Source organism: Camelus dromedarius, chromosome 29, assembly GCF_036321535.1.
Source record: "Camelus dromedarius isolate mCamDro1 chromosome 29, mCamDro1.pat, whole genome shotgun sequence".
NCBI classification, from domain to species: domain Eukaryota; kingdom Metazoa; phylum Chordata; class Mammalia; order Artiodactyla; family Camelidae; genus Camelus; species Camelus dromedarius.
The window spans coordinates 21,272,618-21,288,364 of NC_087464.1; the positions used below are offsets into that span (position 1 = coordinate 21,272,618).

The 15,747-nt window shown below is 43.2% G+C and overlaps 1 protein-coding gene across 4 annotated transcripts; it reads left to right on the forward strand.

The window, feature by feature from the left end:
- The first annotated feature begins 1,912 nt into the window (after positions 1–1,912).
- HYKK (hydroxylysine kinase) lies at positions 1,913–14,926 on the forward strand. Of its 4 annotated transcripts, XM_010977829.3 has the most exons (7): positions 1,913–2,160; positions 2,349–2,477; positions 6,426–6,776; positions 7,671–7,810; positions 8,688–8,774; positions 11,310–11,493; positions 12,940–14,926. In XM_010977829.3, the coding sequence occupies exons 3-7, from the start codon at positions 6,431–6,433 to the stop codon at positions 13,398–13,400; spliced, it is 1,218 nt and encodes a 405-aa protein (XP_010976131.1). In that variant the 5' UTR covers positions 1,913–2,160; positions 2,349–2,477; positions 6,426–6,430; the 3' UTR covers positions 13,401–14,926. The 4 variants fall into 4 exon arrangements, with proteins under 4 accessions (XP_010976131.1, XP_010976130.1, XP_031296601.1 ...); XM_010977828.3 differs by lacking the exon at positions 2,349–2,477 and having other exon boundaries at positions 1,914–2,160; XM_031440741.2 differs by lacking the exons at positions 2,349–2,477; positions 8,688–8,774 and having other exon boundaries at positions 1,916–2,160; positions 11,328–11,493.
- Positions 14,927–15,747: the final 821 nt, after the last annotated feature.

The window sequence follows — 15,747 nt, forward strand, 5'->3', positions numbered from 1 at the left end:
CTCACTCTAATTTCTGATCACTAAACTCTGAGAGCCACTACTAAGGTGTCCCAGTGGCCAGGCAGAGAAGAAAAAACGTTGATACAACAATGACATGACATGTCTGTCAGATTGGTGGAGCATTTTTCATCGTCGTGATATCCAATATTGACATTATTGAGGAAAAGCATGATTTAGCAGCATGTATGAAGAGCCTTAGAAATGTTCATTCTCTTAGACCCAGTAATATGACTGAGCAGTGTATCTGAAAGACAGCATTAAAAATGCACAAAAGATTTATGTCTAAGGATATTCTTAAAGACAAGAAAATGCTTGTTTAAAGTAAAAGGCAAGTTACAAAATAAGGAATTTCTAAAAAAAGGTGTAGTGAGTAGAAAGAGCCATGCCAAAGGAGGCAGCCTTGACTAGCAGCCCCGTCTGTAATTCTCACCATAATTTTCAGATCCAAGCTTCATTCCCATTCCTTCATCCCCAGAAAAGTAGGAAGAAAAAACAAACAACAGACCAATCAGTAGAGGTGGAACAGTGAGAAGGCAGAGAAAATTCAGGGCCTGCATGCGGAAGGGCCTATCAGGCCCAATGGGAGTCAGATTCTGGTTACAGATTATCCAAATCAAAATTGGTCTTTGACAACCTACAGGAGTGAGACATTAAGAATGTTGCCCTGGGGCTGTAAAAAGACAGCCTTGCTACTCAGAAATGAGAAGTGAAGCAGATAAGAACAATATCTACAGGAAGACAAGAGGAGATTGGTGGTTGATAGAGATTCGGGAAACATGCAAGTCAGTCAATCAGGGTGACTGCAGATAACCAGAGTGTGCTGCATCGTGGGAGGGGGAGGAGGGGGAGACGTCCATGGACAGAAACAGAACGAGTTGCAGAGACATGAGTCGTACCTAGAACTCTAGTTGAGAGAGTGCTCTATACTGTCAGGTTCTGCTCGGCTGCAGAGTGCATCAAATTCTACCAGAACCTAGTGCCCTTGACGATTAAGGTCACCCAACTAGCCTGGCTGTTATGCCATGATTCCCAAGGCAGCCTCCTGATAATCATGTGTATTCTGCACTTTCCTGCAGAGGAAGAATCCAGTGGTTGAACTACCTAAATAAGGATTCTGACCCAACTACCAGTTCTATTTCTCAGTGTACATGGATCATTCATCCCACCAGATCTGAACTGTGATCACCCCAACCCCAGAGGGAACCTGTTAAGGTGGCTTTTATATCTTACATCCCGCTCCCACTTTACATCTATTATATTCAATTTAATGGCTTGAGAGTAGAAAACTCGGAGCTGTGGCAAGAGCTGAATCTAGAAGCTGGGTGACCAGGTGTGGTTGAGGCTCTGTGTCCTCTAGACTTCAGTTTCCCCATCAGTACAAGGAAATGTGTGGACATATCCGATAAATAAGACAACTTCAAGTTCTAACATTCCAGTATCCTGGGAGAGCGAGGTCCTGTGCAGAAAGCCAGGCCCAACTCCCAGGTTCCCCGAGCAGAGCTCTTGCAGTTCCTGGAGACTTGGATGGGTTTGAGGCCACCCTGGGCCACGTTTGCGAAGCCTCCAGGATACGTGTTTCCAGCAGGAGGGGAAGGGACGCTGAGGAAAGAAAAACCAGAGATGAAGTCTACCCAGACACCTAGAGTCTTGGGAGAACGAGTCCACGAAGCCTCCACGGCGACGTGGACTGGGAGGAACTGCGAGGTGCCACTCAAGGGCCGAAAGCCTGCTAAATGGCTACTCACCAGGGGGCGGGGCGGAATCTCGAAGAGCCAATCAGAAACAAGAAGTCCAGTTTTGTAGCGAGGTAGCCGCGTTCTGACTGGGGTGACCACCGAAGAAGGCGGGGCAGGACTGCAGAAACCCCATCAGAAGCCAGAGCTAGGAACTTCAGTTCGCAGCCTCCTAGGCAGGCAGGCCCAGGGCGGGGCGGGGAAAAGCCGGCTCTGCCTAGGAGAGCCTCGCCTTCCAGCAGTCTGCGCTGATTGGAGGCGGGGGGTCTCGAGGAGCCAATCAGAAGTCAGGACTCGCGGGCTCGGAGGAGAGGCGGACCCAGACGCAGGGAGTCCGGCGCGACCTCCCCGCGGCAGCGCAGGACCGCGGCCAGAGTCCCGGGCTGCTGGAGAGCGGGATCCGCCTCAGGACCTCGGGTCGTTGCGGGTGAGCCGGGCGGCGAAAGTAGAGGCGAACCCTAGAATCCTCTGGGGGACTGGCCTAGAGCAGGGAGGCGTGCTGCGAGTCTGGGGCCCGGAGTCGTGAGCCTCGGGCTCCCCTAGCCGCTGCTCCGCCTCAGGCTCGCTGCGTGTGTGATGCGCCAGTTCACCCTCCTCTCTCGATCGCACCTGTAGCCCAGAAGGTTTGGACCGAGATCCCAGGATTGGGGCGTGGCACCGGAGAAGCCATATGGTCCAACCCTGACGCGACTTGTGTGGAGACCTTGGCAGAGGGAAGGTGCAGCACCTGGCACTCCGAGCCAGGTGGTTACTGGGAACCCTTTCTAAGGCTCCGAGGGACCTCACTAACATGATAACGCTGTGAACCCGACTTGTGCGCCCCCCCCCCTTATTTAGCTGCCTTTTGGGTTAGCAACCCCTCAGGCCGCTTATCCACTAATTTACCCCTCACCCAGCAGTAAAACACTTGGAGCACCCAATAGTGCATTGTGGTTGTCTTTGAAAAACTACAGATTCTAGCTTCCCTGCCTTTCTATTTCCTGATCCCCTTTGAGGGTAAAAGGCCCCATGAGCCTGTGGAGTGAAGATAGCCCTTCTTCCATTAGTTCCTCTGATATTTAATAAGACCCTGGGCTGGGTAAGGGGGATACAGAAATTTACTAGGTATAATCCTTGCTCTCCAACCTTAGAAGGATGTAGCAGAAGGAACTGCAGGAGAAGAGGGTAGATTTGAAAGACATGCTAAGGTAGAATTTACTAGACTTTGTAAAACTTTGAGAGTGAGGGAGAGGAAAGAATCAAAGTGACTCCTTTTTCTTGTCTGGTATACCTTACACAAAGTGCAGAGTTTAAGGTCCAGCCCCGCTGGATATAGGACAAAGGTTTCTAGATTCTAGCACATGCCCTGGAGTTGGAAAACATTTGCTTCCTGAGGGCTTTCTCAGGAGCCAAGTAAAACACTGTTGGCAGGAAATAGAGATCAACTTACCTATAGGATTTGAGTTCCCTTCACTGCTCCCCCCACCCAGACAAAAGACATTTGGTTAAGACAGACATTTTTGATGACAGATTCCTTTCTCTGTCATTTACTTACTTACAGGAGCTGACTTGATCTGTGCCTGTAGTTCCATAATTTGGAATCCTTGTAGACAAGGGGGGGGGGGAGGCAAGTTTAAGCTCAAAAAGAAACAGCTTTAGACACATAGACTGTTAGCAGTAGAAGGGGATTTTGAGGGATGATCTAGTCCAACTCTCTTTTAAAGGAGATGTGAATAGTCCAGAGTTTCAGAGCCAACTAGCAGAGCTGGGACTGCAATATGTTTTATTTCTCCCAGCATAGCAACTGTTTTTCCCTCCACTTTTAACATTGTGGCCAAATACACTTAACCTTCACTACCTTTTATTGCAGCAGGCTGTCTTTTGATGGCTGGAGCTGCCAATATTGCTTTACATTGCTTTAGAAAACCATACCTTTCAAGCAGAGGCTTCACAAACTCAAGGATGTTATAGGAACATTCTTCTAGACTAGAAGACAGTTTGGCCTTCGTTAATTGCCTCTAAGATTCCTTCCAACTTTAAGGATTTATCACTGATATCAAATTCGGAATTATTCTGATATCCTTAATGCTTTAGGAGTTGAAAAATTACTCCAGGATTTCATCTTGAATTTAAAGCTTTAGTTCATATTACACTCTGAATACAGGCCTTACACCTGTTTGTAAATCTCCAGAAGGAAGTTAAAATCCCCTGTAAAGCCTTAAGCCCAAATACAGTGTGACAGGATATATTGCTTCCCAGAAGTTTCAGGTGCAAAGATTGTTTTGAAGCCACATTTAGGCTTTGTCACAATATCTTTAGTGAACGAAATCTCAGTAATTTAATTTGCTTCTGAAAGCAAATGCTCTGGTCAGAAAGGAAACATGAGAAGTGACTGGCAGAAATGCAGTAACTAAAACAGGTGGTGGGAACCAGTGGCACGAGGGGCTGTGCAAGTTCAGAGGCAGGAAAAAGCACTTAGGGAGGGGGGTCAGGGAAGGCGGGGAGAGAGAGGGGGCTGGCATGTGAAGTCTACATTCTTATTGTCACTTGAGTCACCAGCCTGTCCTCTTGGGGCTGAGGCAGAGAGGGGGTCATATAGGAGAGCCCTAGCGTACCTCCCTGAATTTTATCCCCGTCCCCTCACTGGGCTTTGGCTGTCATGGATCTGAAGTGATTAGACATTAACGGACATATAGTCTGATTTGGGGAGCGCTAAGAAAGTCCTGAGACCTCACCCCCACTCCCTTGTCCTAGCCAAGCCCTCACAAGGGCTTTTTTTTTTTAAGATGAAATTTATATTCAGTGAGATTCACAGATCTTACACTTAGTTTTTTTTATAATACAAGTGAATTTTTTTCCTTTTCCAGTTTTGTTAGGTAGAATTATTACAGTTTGACTACATACACATTATATTGCATGTAAATACATATATACAATATACTGCACATTGTTTGAGTTTATGTATGTGTACTGATCATTATTTCTAAGAACAGATTAGAGCTTTAGCTTTTTAAACTTACATAGTTATCAAAGGAATAAAGCCAGCCACAAATTAAGAATCAACAGAATGCAGTAATACAATCATAAAGGACAGTCAGATGTGCTTACACATATTCAGGAAATCAAGTTATAAATAATAAGTAGTTCATTTATGTCCTTATTATTTTTTTTAGATTCCACATATAAGTGATATCATATGGCATTTACACTTACCTGAGTTTTAAGCTAAGTTTTGACAAATATGTATACCTATGTAACCAAAGCCTAGTCAAGATATGGCACATTTTCCTCCGGGAAAGTTTCCTCATGCCACCTTCTTGCCAGAAGCAACAGCTGTCCTGATTTCTAACAACAAGTGCTAACTGTTCATGAGACTCTTTTTATATAACTCTGCATCCCTTGAACTGCAATCAAAATTATACCCTAAAATGCAACCCATCCCCAAGATGTTATTAATTATTTACAATTATAAGGAAGGATTGGAATAAAACTATTTTGGGAAAAGAGGGAAGTGAGATTGCAAGGATCTTAAATATTTGGTTCCTGAAGGGTATTTAGAAGCCCTACATTGCCATGTGTATACACACACACACATACACACACACACACAAACACTTGGGAAATATGCCCAGTATGTGTAGCAGAGGGCGACATTATCAAGGGGAAGAAAACAGTCTCCCCCATCCTATTTATCCAAATCATATTTAATAGCTCAATTCAAATCCATCTTCTCAAGAATATCTTTCCTTAGGCTGTAGTGATTTCTCTCTCCTCTGAATATCTATCATAGATTTGGTAAATATTAATTTCATAGGTCATAAATTCAGGTGTACCTCTATTTTTTGTAAACGACTTTAATTTTTATTTCAAGCCCCTATTCTGCTTAGCAGTAGAAAATTTATTCTTTACAATTTAAGGTAAACCTGGTCACTTCAGTGATAATTCAGGCATTTCAGGTTTATCCTTAATTCAGTGTTTTCTTTGCATTCTATTGGTTTATTACTCCCTGCCTTATAACTTGTTTTGAACACCTTTTAAGTTTTTTATTGTTTAGGATATATGTGACTATGAGTTAACTTTTCAGAGCCCTCTAAGTACATTTCATGTCCCCCATGGAGCCTCACGTGACCCTTTGCACATCAGCCAACACTTTGAAGCATAAACTAGATGATGGTCTTCACAATTTAACATGATTTGTGAATAGAAAAGTGAAATCACTGTATTTGACTTTATATTTTAAACCAAAATTGATGATAATGTAGTCAAAAGGACTTAATCATGGATTAGGAATCTAGAGCCCTGAGATCTTACTATAACTTGATATATAACTTTGGGCAGGACAGTTAACCTCTCAGGACCTAAGTTTCCCCTGTAAATAAAGTTGATGTTGCAGGAGGGTAGGAGAAATTGGACTAGGTAATACCAAGGTGCTTTCCTGGTCTGAATTCTGTCCCTGGAAACATACCTTTAGCTTGTGAGCTGAGCTTAGACGTCATTTATGGTACAAGGATTTTTATTCACTACTTTTTAATCTGCTTTTTTATCTCCTTTACTCATTTGATTTTTTTAACTTTGTGAGTGAAAATTAAATCAAATACAGAATCAATATTGGGGAACATTACTGGCCTGTCCTAAAGAAAATCATTTAAATAAATATATTCATTATATGTCCCCTTTCTAGTTTATTTGTTTGTTTGTCTGTTTTTCCCCTAGAAATAATGTCAAGTGGAGATGGTCAGCAATCACAGGCTCTTACCAAACCCGCTTTCAGTGAGGTCCAAGCCTCTGCAATAGTGGACTCGGTATTTGGGTTAAAGGTTTCCAAGATCCAGCCACTTCCTAGCTATGATGACCAAAACTTTCATGTATGCATTTCAAGAACCAAAGACACTACAGATGGCCCAAATGAATGTGTCCTCAAAATAAACAACACCGAGTCTAGCAAAACTCCAGACCTGATTGAAGTGCAGAGTCACATCATGATGTTTCTGCGAGCGGCTGGATTTCCGACAGCCTCTGTGTATCGTACTAAAGGAGACCACATAACCTCTCTCACGTCCATAGGTAAGAGATCACTGCCAGTCATTGCTTGTCCATGTACATTACTGCATTTTGGCCACAAGTACAAATATCAAGAACAGGTACGTTGTTCCAGGCGTAGTCATGGTTATTACTTCAGCAATTGGGTGAAGCCACAGCATCACCAAAGTAGAGACTGGCCCTCTGATTCAGAAGTGATTAGAGTCAGGAACTGGTGTAACTCTTCTGCCTAGAAAGGACCTGATGGATGAGTACCTAAGGGGACATGTGGAAATTAGGGGAACTTTTTTTTAAGCAAAAAAAAATATATATTTTTATTCATACGATCAGCTGTATATTTTGGTGCTATGATATAGTAGAAAGAACACAGAATCAGGAATTTTAGATCCCAGCTCTGTAATTACCATTATGTGTGACCTTGGGCACACAAATTCTTAAGGCTCTGAGCCCTCATCTGTGAAACTTGGTCCCTTTCACTTCTAGATGCTAAGATGTACCTGACAGAGTTCTTCAAGCAGCAGTTTGTCCCAAAAGAAGCCTATGATTCTGAAACAGTCATTTCTTTATCACAGTTTCCCTAATTATCAATTTATGAAAAAAAAATGTATTTTAGGCATTCACTTACCAGAGTAGGTAATTTATGTTCAGCGCTAAGGCCTGCAGAGTTGGGGCTTCAGTTTTGTTAGTATGTAAATGGCCAGTTCCAGTGTTCTGAGTTCTGTCTGTTCCACCTGCTTGCTCGATCCGCTTCGCCCTGCCTCATGGAATCCTGCCAACTTGTCTTAGGTCAGCATATTTTCTTTTCTTGCTCTGTCATTTCTATTATTCTTTGCAATAATAATTGCAAAGGCAGAACAGCCTCTAATCATTTTTTTTTAAAGAGGATATTTGACAGGAGATATTCTTTCATCCATCTAGACAGTGGCTCCGAAATCAAAAGCTACTTGGTGAGGCTGCTGACTTACCTCCCAGGAAGACCCATAGCTGAGATTCCCATCAGCTCCCAGCTGTTATATGAAATTGGAAGGCTAGCCGCCAAGTTGGATAAGACCCTGGAGGTAAGATTTGGGGTTTTATTTTGTTTATAAGAATTTTTTATTTGTTTGGTTTTGATTTATTTTATTTTTAAAATGAACTCAGGCTCTCTTTTTATGTATGGTGGCTCTTAACGTGTGTTACGAAATCACCAGAGTCCTAGATACATGAATTTTATGATAGTAGGTCTTTACTTTACTGGTGTGTTGGCAAGATTACCTACATTTTTAGAAATTCATGATATTCTTTATGCTGCTCACTGAAATCTGTGAATCTGCATTTACAGATTAAAACCTGACATTTTCATCCAGATAAGGTGTAATCAGCAAGAGCTCTCTCTGAAGCAATAGCTGTGTTACAAATGGATTGAGATGACTTGTGTTAAGGATGTTTTTGTCCTATAGAAATGATATCATGTTTGACAAGTATTCTTCCAAACTTACCCATAAAGCATCTTCATTTATTGAACAAATGTTCACTGACCCCTTTTTCTATGCCAGGCACTGGGGGAAAAGTTAGGATTCCCCTGTCCTAGAGGAGTGTGTTTCAGGGAACAGATGGACACTTTAAAAAGTAGGCACAGTTTGTATGAGTGACAGTTTGCATGAGTAAAACACTTCCAGTCCCGCACTAAGTCCCGTCCAGTCTACCTCTCCAATGTCTATGACCCACCTCCTTCGTTCCATTCCTGCCTGGACTATCGCAGTTTACCACTGTAGCCTCCCTGCATTTATCCCCCTCCCTGAGAGCGACAGGGGATAAGGTTGGAAACATACGGTGGAGTCAGATTGTAAAATATGTTACCATATATGATGCTAAGGAGTTTGGACTTTATCTTATTTGCTTGGACAGTAGGGAGCGTTGGAGGGTTTTTAAATGGGAAAAATTTCTAATTTATAGCACTCTGAGGGCCAACATGCTGGACAGATTGGCAGAAAACCAGAATGGAGGCAGGGAGTGCATCCAGGAAGCCAATGCAGTAACCAGGTAAAAGCTGACTGAAGGCTTGAACCAAGAAAGGGTTCAAGATACATTTAGGAGACAGAGCCAACCAGATATGGTAATTGATTTAATGTTAAGCCTGTGGGAGAGGAAAGGGCTGAGCAGGACATGGATTCTAACCCCATTTTAAAGTAGGCAGGGCTCTCCCTGGGTGGCAATCATGTGGTCGCCTCTATAGCCTGGAACAAAGGACTGGAGGGATGGGAAGGGGGTGGGTGTTAGAGATGGGGTCTAGACAGTGTTGAGATCTGTGGACACTGAGGCTTCTTGCCAGATGGGAAAGCAGATCAGCCTCTACTCATTTCACCGGTGCCCCTTTGGAACCTGCTGGGGCGGCCTGTCTGCTCCCACTCCTTCATTCTGGCTGGCCACAGTGGCTTTTCTTAGTTTATTTCATGCCTCAGTTGATCAGTGGATGACTAGGAGATTGCTATTGATACTCTGATCTTACTGTGAAGGAAACTAAGATCTACGATACTAAGAGACAGAGCCAGTTGGAACCCAGATCTGTCTGATTCCAAATCCACATCCCAAGTATTCTTCCCACTACTCCATCCAGGAGCAAGATGCCTGGGGTCACAGTGCCACCATTTTAGAAGCTGACTCAGAGCCTTCCCTGAGTAAATTGTTGCTCCGTTGGAAACCCAACAAGAACATTATGTTTTGCATTCTTTAAAAATGAAAGTAATATATGCACAGGGCAAAAATTTCAAGCAGTACTGAAAGGTGTAAAATGAACCTTTTTCACTCCATCATCATCTTCATTCTTAGATTCTTTTCAGTCCTGCTCCCCACAAGTCACAACTCCTAACAGTGTCTTCAGTGCTGACTCTGCAGAGTGTTGTGATCCACAGTGACATTTAACACACCCGATGGTCAGGAGATTCAAAACCATGTCGTAGGAGGAGTAATTGAAGGAGCTAGAAAGGTTTACACTGCAGAGGAGAAGACTGACGGGGCAGGAGTGCTGTCTTCAAACATCTGGAGGACACTGGTGTGGGAGAGGTCTCATCCTGCTCCCGATGGCCCCAGATGTCACAGTTGGAACCCGTGGCATGGACACTATGGTAGAGGTGGGTTTTAGCTCATCAAAAGGAAGAACACAGAGCCGGCTCAATAAGGGTAAAAAGCACCTCCCTCAGGAAGTATTCAAACAGAGGCTACATGACCACTTAGCAAGAACATGATAATGGGAACAGGAGCATCAGGGGAGTGTTTTCAAACTCCAGGTCATGAGAATGAGTGTTAAAATCAATTTACAGGAGCATTTTTAAAGAAATAGAATAAAATGCAAAATACCAGTGCATTACATGGAAGGTCATAAGTACTGTTACTGAAACCTTTTTCCCTGGGTGCGTGTTGCCTGTATACGGGGGTTGTCACTTATACATGTTTCTGATTGCAAGTCGTGGTCAGAAAATATTGACAGCCGTTCCACTGGGTAAGCACCAAGGCACCTTCTAGAACTTACTCTGCGAAAGAGGTCTGGACTGAGTCCCTCAGGCCCATAGTCACAACTTGTCATCCTTTGAAATTTTCCCCATTTGTGCAGGGATGGTCAAAGTCATTCAGAACTTTAGATAGAGTGGTCAATGCCTAGAGAGGCCTTTCCAATTCTGGAATTTTCTATGCTAAGAACATTTATTTATTCAGCAAATTCTGCTCCAGCAGTGCCTTCTCTGTGCCAGACAGTGTTGTAGATGTGGGGATACAGTCGGGAGCAAAACAGACCAAATACAAGCCCCTGCCCCTCGTGGGGCTGACGTTCTAGTGAGGATAGACAGCAGGGTGGGCAGGCGAATCCCGGCGAAGGTCAGACAGCGATCCGTGCTGAGTGCTTCAGAAGGAAACAGAAGCAGGGAGGAGGGGTACGAAGTATTGGAGAGAGTGCTGAAATTTTAGGTGGACGGCTCAGAGTCCTCCCCGTCCTGAAAAGTTGACTTTTGAGTAAAGACCTGGTGGAAATGAGGGCACCAGCCACGTGGATTCCTGGATTCACCAGGAGGAACCAGCAAATGCCAAAGGGATGGGTTCCTTGAACAGCAGGGAGGCCAGTGTCAGTGTGGTTGGAAGAAAGTCAGAAAAAGTAGAAGATGACGTCAGAGAGGGAACAGGGGGCCTGGGGCAGCGTTCTTCAGAGCTGCCTCCAATCCCTTTGGTAGGCTGTGGTTAGCAATACCAATTTTCACCCAGTTGTGAGGACTAAGCAAGATGCGCTCTCAAAACTATGAGATCGGTGGAACTATGATGTCATTACCACTCTGTGGATTAATGAAAATGGAGCAAGTCAGTGACCATGAGCAAATGCCAGCTCCCTCCCTAAGGCACGCCCGGCCTGTACTAGCACCCAGCAGAGTTTCTTTGCTTTTTTTGGCGGGGGAAGGGGAGCAGATTATTATGTTTGTTTGTTTACTTATTTATTTAACAGTGGTAATGGGGATTGAACCCAGGGCCTCATGCATGCTAGGCAGGAGCTCTACCGCTGAGCTATACCCACCCCCGCCTTTGCTTTTGATTTAGAATTTCCATCACCCGCAGTTAAGTAGTCTTCATCGAGAGAACTTCATCTGGAATCTGAAAAACGTTCCTCTTCTGGAAAAATACCTGTATGCTTTGGGCCAGAATCGGAAGCGGGAGATTGTCGAACAGGTCATTCAGCTGTTCAAGGATGAAGTGATGACCAAATTGAGTCATTTTCGAGAATGTGAGTAGCCCCCCGACCAAATAAGTTTTTTTCTTGATTTTTAAATTGTCAAACTTCAAACCATCAGAGACGTATGGAGGTACAGCTTAGTTTTATCAAACCTTAAAACTTTGCCTTATTTGCTCCCGTTGCTTTTTAAAAAAATACTTTCACTTTCCTTAGAATCGCTACATTTGAAGCTCCCTCTAAACTTTACATGATCCCACCTCTCCCCTCCCTACTAAATTTGCATACATGTTTTAATATCACTACATAGGTATGTGTACATAAATGACCTATAGCAGCATTTTGCATATTTTCAAACTTTAGATAAGTGGTATCATGCTATATGTTACCATTCTGCAAACATTCTGTTCTTCAGATTGAACCATTTAATGTATGGAGTTCTAGTTCACTTCGTTCACTAGTTTCAGCTGCTGAATAATATTCTGTAGTATATATACTCCGTAATTTATTTGAATGTACTGTAATTTTTTTTTTGCCTATTCTCTTGTTAATGGAATTTTAGTTTGGTTCCCTTTCTTTGTTTTTCCTACAAAAATGATGCTGCAGAGAGCACACTAGGGCATATCTCCTTATGTACGTGGACAGCAGTTTCTTTAGGGCGTAATGAGCCTTTTGACCCAGCATGAAGCACTGGTCAAAGGGCGAGGAACTGAGGGGCATTTCTAGCAAAGCCTAGGATAGGCAGTGTGTGTCCTCTTTGCCCTGTGCTTTCTGTGTCTGTCAGCTTGGGCTGCCATGAAAAAATACCGAGGACTGGGTGGCGTAAAGAACAGAAACGTATTTCTCATAGTTCTGGAGACTAGACGTCTGGGATCAGGGTGCAGGCATGGTCAGGTTCTGGTAAGGACTCTCTTCCTGGCTTCTCTCTGTGTCCTCACAGGGAGGAGAGAGAGCCAGCAAGCCCTCTGTTGTCTCTTCTTCTGAAGACACTAATCCCGTCATGAGGGCCCCACTACTCTACCACTGAGCTATTCCCCACCCCACTGGGGCTCTTTGCTTCTTAATGGAGGTACCAGGGATAGAACCTAGGACCTCGTACATGCTAAGCATGCACTCGGCCACTGAGCTGTTTCCCTCCCCACTCTTTGCTTCTTATTATAACATGAATATATACATTGTATATATAAATAGACAGTTGTGTATACAGTTCTTTTCCCTTTACTAGTCTCGTAGCCAAAGTCAGGTGTTTGCATTGACAACGGTCTCCATCTTCTGGCCTTGTATTGATGAAAAGCAAAAGCAAAAATAACCATCAAAATGAACTGCCTTTATCCTTTTCAGAGGAAATTATTTTATTTCAAGAAAAAGAGGGCTTAGCTCTTTATCTCTATTATCCCATCAAATTATTTGCATGTCCATACCTGAGAAAAAGGAACAGAGAGAGAATGAACTGGGATATTAAACACCTGTCTTTACTTGGCTTGATTTTTCTCCTTTCAGGTATCAATCATGGAGATCTTAATGACCACAACATTTTAATAGAGTCCAGCAAGTCAGCCTGTGGAGATGCTGTATACCAAGTGTCTGGGATTTTAGATTTTGATGACATGAGCTATGGCTACTATGTGTTTGAAGTGGCAATCACCATCATGTACATGATGATTGAAAGCAAGACTCCTATACAAGTAGGAGGTCATGTCCTCGCAGGCTTTGAAAGCGTAATCCCACTGACACCCGTGGAGAGGGGTGCTTTGTTTCTACTTGTCTGCAGTCGTTTTTGTCAGTCACTTGTCCTGGCTGCATACTCTTGCCACTTATACCCAGAGAACGAAGAATATCTCATGATTACTGCAAAAACTGGGTGGAGGCACTTACAGCAGATGTTTGACATGGGCCAGAAAGCTGTAGAAGAAATCTGGTTTGAAACTGCCAAGTCCTACGAACCTGGGATCTCCATGTGACCAGATAAAAATTCACATTAATGTGGGTAATTAAAAACCTACAGGACCAAGTCTAATTCTATTAAAAAAAAAAAAACCTGCACAGTTAAAGATGAATTGATGGAGCAGATCAATGCACATGAAACCACTAAGGCCTTCTAGCAATTTCACGACCATTGGTTAAACCTAAGAAAGTTCTCCGGGAGCAAGCCTGTCTTTCTATGGGTCCCACTCACCTTGTGTCTGAAACATGCAGTGATGTTTTGAATCAGACAGTCTCTCAAGGTCTATTCTAGCCCCAAGATCAATGATTTTTTTTTTAAACTTTGAAAGGCATACATACATATAGATATATTCACATACTTTAAATAATTGGATGTAACATACAACCCTGGTTAACATATCACCAGTTCTATGACACCTTCTCCCATCTCTTCGTTCCTACAATCCCATTGCACCCTGTCTTCTTTACGGCACCTCGCTTGGTAGAATGGATTATGGCTGTGCAATCTTCTAGTCTAGGAGCTATTTGAGGGTAGAAACTATGTAAAACTTTTTTTTTTGTCTTTCCCTTATCCCTTCTTACGCCTGGTGTAGTGCATTTCCCACCGTCTTTAAAAATACTTGCAAAATGAATGTATGCTAGAAGAAAGGCTGGAGAAGATAAGACACACACTAAGATGCCTTAGGGGGAAACCCAGATGGTATTCATAAGAAAAGGTTTTAAGTCATTTTCAGAGGGCAGTTGAAACTGGAATTCCAGAGAGAGATGCCAGAACATACTGGAACACAAGGATGCAAGTAAGACAAGGCAAGGCCACTGACTTCTGAGGTACCTAAATAGTTTTCACAGTGATATCAAGAAAGTCTCAAAGATATTTGTAAATTCTCTACCATTTATATTATTTTTTTCATGTGAATATGTGATACTGGTGAACCGTAGCTCACATATACTTGACTGTCATCACTCCACTGTATTTCCTTCACTGACTTCTCTTCATGTCTACCTTGGTATGATTTTAGTAAATAGCTGTTTACTTAGTCTTGTTTTAACTATCCATTCACTGCAGATAACTCAGGTCTAGAACCCTGGTCATTCTTACTTGCTTAAAAAATTGAAGGAATTTGCTCCAAGAGAGCGAGGGTCCCACACTGCTTCCTCCTCCTCCCTCTTCTCCCAGGCCTGCCGTGGGATCACACACACACCTGTGGCAGGAGGCTCACATGAGGTCATCACCGGAAAGCACTTAACGTTTCTCAAATTTAAGAGATTGTGATTTTTATCTGGCTTGACCATTCAGCAAACGGGACCAGAAAAATAAGCTGAAACTTATACTTCACTCCCAAACCAGTGTTCCCTTTCTTACACCATGAACTACAGACTTCCCACTTGCTCGTCCCTCCTGCTAACACGGATTCACTTTCACGGAATTCCTATTGCAGTATATCGACCACTATTTCAATATTTAAATACATGCTGCCTTGCTATTGATATTTCACTACTGGGTGTTTGCCCTAGCTTATCTCCAATAAATCAGTTCCATGTAGCCTGTAAACTCTTTGGTGGCATAAATTGAATAGTTTATTTCATATTATTTTCAGAACCTAGCTGTGTGCCAGGCCCCTAGCACACCTTTAATAAACATCCGTCTGATGAACTGTTAGAATGGACACACATCTACAAGGGCCAGCCTTTGGTTCCTTCAACCAGAGAGGAGAAAACCCAGTTCTAGATTTGGGAATCAATTCCACATGTCCCGCAAAGACTATTCTTGTATGTATCTTTTTCTGTCCAGTTTTTAATCCTGTCTAGACTGCAACAGAACTTTACTTTCTGGTCCTCCTATCCTTAATCTCTCCAGCCTACATCCATCACATTAGGGACAGATAAAAACTCTAGTTACAATATATTGCTGTGTGACAATTTAACCAAAAACCCAGTGGCTTAAAAGCTCAATCATTTTTTTATCTTATGGATTCTGCATGCCATGAATTCAGACAGGCCCTGGGATACCTTGTCTCTGCTCCACAATGCTTGGGGCCTCAGCTGGGAAGACATGAATGCTGGGGGAGATATGATGGTTGGGGGAAACTGAGTGACTGGGGACTAGAATAATCTGGAGGCATCCTCACTCACAAATCTGGCAGGTCATGCTGGAACCTCATCTGGGCTGATGGTGCAACATCTCTCCACTTGGTCTCTGCTCCCTCACCATAGGGTCCCAGATTCCAAGAACCATCATCCCAAGAAAACAAGACAGATATATACCATCATTTATGACCTGTCTTTGGAAGTCATATGATGTTACTTCCATTGCAGTCACAGGCCCACCCAGATTCAGGGCAAGGGGACACAGAATCTCTAAAT

Coding starts and splice junctions, on each gene's coding strand:
- HYKK (XM_010977829.3), top strand. CDS start 6,431: ATGTCAAGTGGAGATGGTCAGCAATCACAGGCTCTTACCAAACCCGCT. Junction 6,777..7,670: donor AACCTCTCTCACGTCCATAG/GTAAGAGATCAC, acceptor TCATCCATCTAG/ACAGTGGCTCCGAAATCAAA. Junction 8,775..11,309: donor GAAGCCAATGCAGTAACCAG/GTAAAAGCTGAC, acceptor CTTTTGATTTAG/AATTTCCATCACCCGCAGTT.